Source organism: Electrona antarctica, assembly GCF_951216825.1.
Source record: "Electrona antarctica genome assembly, chromosome: 8".
Lineage (NCBI taxonomy): Eukaryota > Metazoa > Chordata > Actinopteri > Myctophiformes > Myctophidae > Electrona > Electrona antarctica.
Genome location: NC_136789.1, coordinates 22,099,782 through 22,108,955, shown reverse-complemented (window position 1 = coordinate 22,108,955; position 9,174 = coordinate 22,099,782). Strand labels below are relative to the sequence as shown.

Genomic DNA, 9,174 nt, shown 5'->3' with positions numbered 1-9,174 from the left:
TATTCTTTTGTACTTTTACTCAAGAAAATAGGACTAATGCTGGGTTCAAGGGTTCAAACGGGCACATTCAAAAGATGCAAAGATCAGAGCATAATTTGTCACATTGATCGCTTTGTAAAATCTGTTGCTCACACAGTCTTGACGTCATCAAGCGTGCGTCCGTAGTGACGTGTGTCTCTCTCTCTCTCTCTAACACACACACGCATCCGCACGGCCCGCCCGCACACGCGCACGCGCACACGCACACGCACACACACACACACACACACACACACACACACACACACACACACACACACAAACACACAATTCAATTCAAAGGGCTTTATTGGCATGAGAAAACATACGTTTACATTGCCAAAGCAGAAAGCACAATACAACAATACAGCAATACAATCAAAACAAAAAATATGTACATTTGAAAGTCAGAATCTTCAATAGATCAATTTCTATGTACCAAGATCACTGGATGCAGGTATAGTGCAGCAATATACACAATGATTAGTCTTTAGGGTGGTTGTGTTCCGTTTGATATCCTTCTCCTATCACAGCAACTCACAAATCTTGCTGCTGTGTTTGCACATTGTTGTACTTCGCCCAGCAGATATGGGAGTTTTTTGTCATTGGTCATGTTTTCAAAATCTCCGTGTGTGGTTGTAATCTGTGGGAAGTATGTGTCTCTGATGTCTTGGTACAATGGACAGATGGTTAGGAAGTGTAGCTCGGTTTCCACTTCATTTTGTGTGCAGTGGGTGCACAGTCTGTCTTCTCTCGGGATACAGGTCTGCCTATGACGGCCTTTATCGATCGCAAGACTGTGCTCACTGAGTCTGTACCTAGTTAGGATTTTTCTTTGTTTTGGGTCGGTCACGGTGCTCAGGTATTCTGCCACTGCGTATTCTCTGTTTAGGGCCAGATAGCATTCTAGTTTACTCTGCTTTTGTGTTGCTTCTTTCCAATGTGTCAGGTCACACACACACACACACACACACACACACACACACACACACACACACACACACACACACACACACACACACACACACACACACACACACACACACACACACAGCCATGTAGACTGCATCCTCCCCACAGAGAAAGCGATGCAGCCGAGATACATTTCTCTCATAACTACAGTAAGAGCTTAAATGCAATGTCAAGCACTATACAGCAGCTGACTACTGTGTAAATGGAGCTTAGTCACTGTTATGTCTACCTAACCGCCTCCTCCTCTCAATCATAATGAAGAGAGAGAGAGAGAAAAGAGATTTCAGTTAACTTAACCACATGAACCCCTAGCATCCAGATTATGAGCATGAATGTGAACATTAACAAATAGCCAAAAATAAGTTAACATTCTGTGAAAATAAGCAAATATTTGTCAAAAAACAAAGTAGGGTTTAAGTGTTTTAAAGGATCATACTGCTGAAAGATAGGAGATGTTTTTCTGTCTTTCCTTTCCTTCCCTTTCTCTGTCTTCTGAAAACAATAAAAGACAGGAGAATAGATAAGATGTAAGGGGGAAAAGAATGAAGAGGTCAATGTAATGAAATGAGACAAGTAACAGACAGCTTGACGAACAGCCATCTTCTTTCTAACCTTTTAATATCAAGCTGTCAGACAGAACATAATGGGTGTTACAGTAACACCCATTATGTTCTGTCTGACAAATACATTGAGGATGTATCAGTCGATGCCAACTCAACACTGTGTTGCCTTCTCACTTCCAACTAAAACTCAGCTTTAACTTAATACAGCCCCTTCAAGCGTTTAATACAGAGCACAAAGCAGCAGGAAACACATGTGGTGGCGTCTGAGGAACTTCCACTGCTTTTCAACCTCATGTCAGTCAGTCAGTCTCCATCTCTTTAGACTAGAGCAATGATCCATGCTAGAAAAATCAAAGGGAAGCATATCATAGATTGTCGTGTGGACATCTCAAAATACAGCCATTCTGCAGATTCAAATGCAGGGCACATAATACCGAATTGCTTCGGTACAGGGCGTTCGGTTCGTTAGAGCCGTGTACTGATCCGATTATGGTGCCTGTGTCTGTGTGTTTGGGAACACATCAGTTTCTACGTCAAATACAACAAAGGAGAAAGACAAGTGGATAAGACGAAAGCAGTGTGCCAGCATTGTTCAGTAGAGTGATCGGGTATGCTGTTGGCAACAACACGTCAAACACGTTTGGATTTGATTTGATTTAAAACGCCACAGCGCAAATTAAATGTGAACATCACTGCTGAACAAGCAGAAGTTGCATGTCCGAGGCATATCTGCTGCGTGGCATCGGCTCTCATGACTGATAGACGGACACAGAGCTGCCGAGAGCTACAATACACAACAGTGACATGTCTGTCACCTCACCCCTGAGTTGAGCATGGTAAGACAATGCATGCTCTGCAAACTCGCCCTATTTACAGTATGCACAACACAGCACATTGATGATTCGATGAACAACACGCAAGGAGGCAGTGCTGTGACACTTACTGTGCCATCTCTTGCTTTGGTTGTAAATGAGGCACAGATGTGCATGTTTGCTGAGAACCAGCAGGTGGGCAATACCTCATGATGTGAACAGTAAGTTGACTAAGTTCTTATAATGTTTACATGGGAAATCGTTTCTCCTCCTCCTTTTATTTTTCCTCCTTTGAGAGGAATTAATGCGCAATGGAAAGGAACTGGAAATGTTCAGTTCTTGAATGATGTTTAATTTATTTCATTCATTTAATTTAATTTATTGGACTCGGTTTGCAGTGTATTTTTATATGGCCGTGCCTATTTCTGTTTGACAAGATTTTCCATCATTTTGCGTCTTCTTCAAAACACAGTTTTTGTCATTGTAGCAAAAAAAATCACACCCGTGTGAACTGAGTGGTGTAAGGTTTTATATAGCATGATCAGCTGTGGTCTGACGTAATGTCTGACGTAATGAAATCACACCCGGATGTGATTTCACAACTGGCTTTTTTTGTGCAGAAAAAATGAGCATGGTTGCTACAGTCATCCAGTTCACCCGGGTGTGATTTAATTACGTCAGAAATTATTTTGAACATAGCAACCATGCTCATTTTTTTCTGCACACAAAAGCCAGTTGTAGGAGTGGTTTACACCACTCAAAAATGCAATGATCTGCACCAAAATTGAATCACACGTTTTTAGACCTTCTAAACAGCGCAAGGACAAAAGTGATTTAACAATACAAACTGTTTTTCTCCACAGCTTCTGAAAAATACTACTAAAAGGAAAATCATTATTCAAAGGCTAGGACTAGGACTGATTAGAACTTAAACCGGGATATCTAACCTGTGTGGTTCGGAAGGTGGTTCAAGTAAACTAGTGGATCAAGCCAAGAGAGTATGAGCATACGGGGTCTATATATGATACAGGATATCTGTATTTATCTTTTATAAGGCCAGACACCCTGGCTCGCACAGTAGATGCTGAGCTGGATCCCTGGTGGGAGTTGGAGGGTGATGAGGCCTGGCATCCTGATGATGAATGTCCAGAGTCCTGTTGGATATTGGGCTTCACTCTTTCCAGGGTTTTGGGTTAGGTTTCGGCATAATTTCTGTGAGGTTAAGGTTAGGGTTATGCATAGTGTTTGTGAGGTTAGGGTTAGGTTTGGCCATAGTTTTAGTGAAGTTAAATGTTTTTAGATGCAATCAGGGCGAAACTCGTGGGGTGCTTGTGTCATCTCTGTGATGTCACGATAGGTCAGGCATGTTCAGCCAAATTTGGAGTCCATGATGTCAGACGTAGACGTGTCAGTCAGCACCATATGGGATTTAGTAGATAGCCATATATGGAGTCTATGGCATGGATGTAATGACTAATTAGAACTCATCAATGGTGATCTGTTTGATTTAAACTAGCTAACGTGTAGGCCTTCGTAACAGCTTAATTCTGTCCTGACAGCTGCGCTCCACGACTGACACAGCCCTGGGGTAGGCAACCAAGCCTGGCAGAGATTTGCAGTCCAAACAGCAACAAGGCACCATAGAATTTGCATATTTGCATTGGGCATGTTCAGTCCATAGATGGGCATATCATATGCCGATTTGTGCTGACGTGGGGCATGTCCAGTCCATATATGGGCATATAACTTGAATTTATAGACTAGATATCAACTATATAAAGTGAATGCAGCAACCAGACGTCTGTGGATAATACATCGGCCAGTAACTCTCTGAGCTTTCATCTCTACGTTGTTTACCTGGTTTACCTTCTTTAACCATCAACCAGCATCCATAGTACCATGTCAACTTTGTGTTATAATAAAGCCTGTGGCCAGCACTTTGAGCCAGAAAACAACCCTGACAACGCTTGCACCTTCCATCCAGGCGTCCCGGTGTTCCACGATGCTTTGAAGGGTTGGTCCTGCTGCGAGAGCAAAACCCCTGACTTCTCCGAATTTCTCAGCATCGCTGGTTGCACAAAAGGTCCCCACAACAATGAAAAGCCCCCCGAGCCTGTAAAGCCTGACGTAACATCACAGGACAAGAAAGATGACAAAAAATGTTACGAGTATATCGTCTCTGCACCAAAGCCTCTGGTTATAAGCAGACCAAGTGGCGATGAGCCGATGGTGAGGCTTCAGCACAAGATCTCTCCTTCTCTGAAGCAGGCTCTGGAGAAACTGAAGCTGTCTGAAAATACCATACAGAAGAAAGAGGAGGATAGCAACGAGATCAAGATTGGAACATCCTGTGGAAATGGAGGCTGCACTAAGAGTTTCAAAGGGCAGGGGAGCAACGACGAGATGTGCTCCTACCATGTCGGATTTCCTGTTTTCCATGAAGGGATGAAGTACTGGAGCTGCTGTAAGAGCAAGACATCTGACTTCAATACCTTCCTCTCTCAAGAAGGCTGCAAAACGGGAACACACCTATGGAGGAAAAAGGACACCGGTAAGAAAGCGGTCCCATGTCGGTTTGACTGGCACCAAACTGGGAGCCAGGTCACTATCTCCATCTACGCCAAGAACTCCAACCCAGATCTGAGCTACGTGGAGGCAAACGGCGTCACGCTCAACATCCACATCATATTTGAGGGGGAGAAGGAGTTTAAGAAGAACATCAATTTGTGGGGAGTGATTGACGTGGGTAAAAGCGTGGTGAACATGATGGCTGCCAAGATGGAGATCGTCATGAAGAAGTCTGAGCCCGTGTCCTGGGGTAACCTCTACCTCTCTCCTCCTGTTAGCCCACCCAAGGAGGACAATGAAAAGGACAATTGAGGAAGCCGATGACTGATGGCGGTCACACACAAAGAGCCATGCACCACAAAATGATATACCCCAGCTTCTCCAACCTGAACTTATGACCAGAAACGCATGAGTATATTTTTAGCATTCATATTTTAAATCGCATGAAGAAAAAGAAAGGCCATTCTGTGAGTTTGACAGCAAAACTAGTATTTCATATCAGCTAGGCTTTGGCATTGGTGGTAGTTGATACAGCATCAACACAAGAACAAGTGATAGGCCTAATAAGGTATAACAATGTGATGAAATAGCCTACATTGCATCATTGCACGAGAGAGAGAGAGAGAGAGAGAGAGAGAGAGAGAGAGAGAGAGAGAGAGAGAGAGAGAGAGAGAGAGAGAGAGAGCAGCTTACATGAGCAGCAAAGTGGGAAAGGACCAGCTTTATGATGCGTTATGAGATCCCTTACAAATGGGTTAGAGATCCCTTACAAATGTCTCTGCTTTCTCAACTTAATAAAAAATAAACGTATCTAACGTACGTTTCATTGGCTGGGTGATCAGCTGGGTATGTATGTATGTATGTATGTATGTATGTATGTATGTATACTGTGGCTCAGGAGGTAGAGCAGGTCGTCCAATGATCCATGGGTCGGCGGTTTGAATCCCAGCTTCTCCTGTCTACATGTTGAAGTGTCCTTGAGCAAGACACCGAACCCCTAATTGCACCTGATGTGCTGGTTGGTACCTTGCATGGTTTCCGCCGCCATCGGTGTATGATGTGTGTGTGAATGGGTGAATGTAATGCACAATCTATGTAAAGCGCCTTGGATAAAGGAGCCATATAAATGCACCATTTACCATTTTGTATGTACTGTATGTATGTATGTATGTATGTATGTATGTATGTATGTATGTATGTATGTATGTATGTATGTATGTATGTATGTATGTATGTATGTATGTATGTATGTATGTATGTATGCATGTGTGTGGTAAGAACGGTGGTTCCTGATTGGCCGAGGGACATCAGCGACATACAGTACGTGGTGATGTAACCAATCTACGTTTCAAAGTTAGTTGACACGAGTCAGCAGTAGGTTGCGCGCTCTGCTAGCGCACAAGTAGGCCATTCGTGGCCAGCTTGTGTGCAAAGCGCAAATTGGCAACTTGACAGAGTGCATCTCCTGCCTATGCCTTCATCAGAATACTTGTTATATTCCAAAATCAGTCATTTTAAGTCAATTTATTGAACTGAAATTATTTTTGAATGTAACAAGCATTCAACAAGCTATACATAAACAGTAGTATGACCTAGGCAAAATGCCTAAATTAAATAAAGTTCTCGTTGGTTTTAAATAAAGTTCCAATTGGTTTTGGATATAATTCCTGGGCCCTTTTAGGCAGGGGCCCCGGCTCAAGCCCATGCATAAATCTGGCAATGATAATATTGCTCTCACAGCATACATTTGGATGAGACGCTCGTCGCTCGTGCATGTGTAGACTGCTCTGAAAGCAGTTAGCAGTGACAGCAGTGACCATGAGTACACAGGGGAAATCAGTAATAACTAAATTAGGAGAAAATGGGGGAAAGGAATCAATGGCATCTGCATTGGTCGACAGCAACACAGCTCCCTGTGGGACTATCTAAGTATTAATATACACAAAACTACAACACCTCGATAAACACACACCTTTGGGAGAGACGACAGACGGTACAAGTAGACATGATGTGAGGTACGACATCCGTTCCTGTTCCCTGTCAGGATGCAGGAGGGAGGCGGAGGAAGTCGCTAAGACTGTGTGTGATCGAGCCGTTGTGACACCCTCAAGGTCGCTTTTAATTCTTTCCTGCCACCGCGGTGCGTTCAGCACATGGTGCCAGGTAGGAAATCCTTCAAATCTACAATAACAATGGACGCCTGACTATGGCCTGTGGTGGGCCGGGCTGCACCTGGCCGTGTCCGGCCCCGTACTGCCTCTTTGAGCAGCGGGTAATTGGTGTCCATATGTAAAGGCTTGGCGGGACACTGTGGAAAGGGAACGAGAGGAGAGGGTTGGCATCATAGCCTGGCAGGTTGTTTAGCATGGATACCTGGTAGTTGAAAAGGGCCTACTAGTTCGATCCTAGGTAGAGGCAGTGAGTGACTAATGCTGTCAGTGACACTGAGCAGGTGCTCCTAACACCCACCCACCCCACATGCACAAATACGAGTCTGTTCCAAGTAGGGCTCTTGGAAGGTAGAAGCACTGCATTAAAATGTGATGTGACCCCCCCCCCCCCCCCAGGGGTCTATATAGCCTATTCTTGGTTGCTCCTTTTTTCCCTCTACATCAAATCTCTGTGCCAAGCATTGTTGATGTACAAGCTCACAATGCGTTGTGCGGTATTTGGGCCAAATATATAGGGACTAGACCTCCCATTAGTCCGACCTGTGCTGCGGGTTACAAATCACCCATGCTGCGGATTACAAATCAACCGTGGCTTCCTATGAGGTTAGGGTTATAGGGTTTGGGATAGTGTTAGTAATGGTCGGACTAACGGGAGGTCGAACCAATGCCACACTACCAAATATTTGTCTATAATGGCATGCCATGCAGGACAGGGATGCTAGGGTTCACGTGGCTAAGTTAATGTCTTTTCTGAAATAAATAAGCTCAAACTCTGTATGCAGGGGTTGTTACCGTTGCCGTCACCAATGATGGACAATGCTTTTCTATGTACAACTGTGCTGTAAAGGTCATGCGCTGACATTCTGTTGGTGGCCTACTATCTTTCCCGCTGTTTCCACTGCCCCGGCTTCTTGTTTTTGTTTGTGAATGTCAAATGTCCACACGAGAAAGAGATATCAAAAGCAAGGATATTCTACAAGGTTGACATGTACTTTTTCCAAAATGTCATGACTGACCCTAAAAACTTTAAAAACTTTAACTGGCTTTCTCAAAGAGTCAACATTGTAGGTGAAACTTTATTTGTCATCTGTGTGCCCCTGTAGATCAGTTTATTTGTCATCTGTGTCCCTATAGATCAGTTTATTTGTCATCTGTGTGCCCCTGTAGATCAGTTTATTTGTCATCTGCGCCCCTATAGATCAGTTTATTTGCCATCTGTGTGTCCCTATAGATCAGTTTATTTGCCATCTGTGTGCCTATAGATCAGTTTATTTGCCATCTGTGTGCCTATAGATCAGTTTATTTGTCATCCGTGTGCCTATAGATCAGTTTATTTGTCATCCGTGTGCCTATAGATCAGTTTATTTGCCATCTGTGTGTCCCTATAGATCAGTTTCCCAAACACTGGGCAGGGACCCATTTGTGGGTCGCAGACACATTTTAGTTTTAGTTTTCCTACATTTTGTTATTAATTATTATTATTTCAAAGCATTAGAAATACAAACAGGAAAAAAAGCAGATTTTCATGAAATAAAGACAAAATTCACAGATTTGTTTTCAGTAATTACATGAAGAAATCAAAGAAAATCTAAGAAATTGTATAAATTAGAAAACATGATTAAGAAGTAGTGAAAATAGGCAATCTACAAGCTCACAACGTTGTGAGCTTGTAGATCTGCTATGTTCACTAGTTCGGGTCCCGGGAGAATGTTTAATTTCTCTTTTGGGTCACGGGCTAAAAGGTTTGGGAACAATACCTGCTATACCCATGCAGGTTGTACCCTGTTGTCAAACTATAGACAGACAGACAGAGAATGGCACTCAGTTATGCAATACCCATCATGTTGTTGTCAGAGTACCTGGGTGCCAGAGTACCCAGGAGAGTAACCCTAACACAAGTGTATGACATCAGTTCTATGATGTCATATTGGCATATCGGCAGTTCTGGGCATATCATGTCGGATCAGCAGCCCCGGACATCTGCCGATTTGACCGATTTCACACCTGGCACTGCACTCCCTCATGTCCCCGGAGATAGGCACGGCAGTATATGCCCATTCTATGATAGCC

General features: G+C 43.5%; 1 protein-coding gene across 1 annotated transcript; it reads left to right on the top strand.

Moving 5' to 3' along the window:
- Positions 1 to 4,264: 4,264 nt before the first annotated feature.
- On the top strand, positions 4,265 to 5,245 carry LOC306928662 (cysteine and histidine-rich domain-containing protein 1-like; the record flags this gene model as incomplete). The annotated part of the gene is made up of 1 exon (XM_079508932.1): positions 4,265 to 5,245. One exon carries the CDS (start codon positions 4,265 to 4,267, stop codon positions 5,243 to 5,245), a length of 981 nt encoding a protein of 326 aa, XP_079365058.1.
- Between the last annotated feature and the right edge of the window lie 3,929 nt (positions 5,246 to 9,174).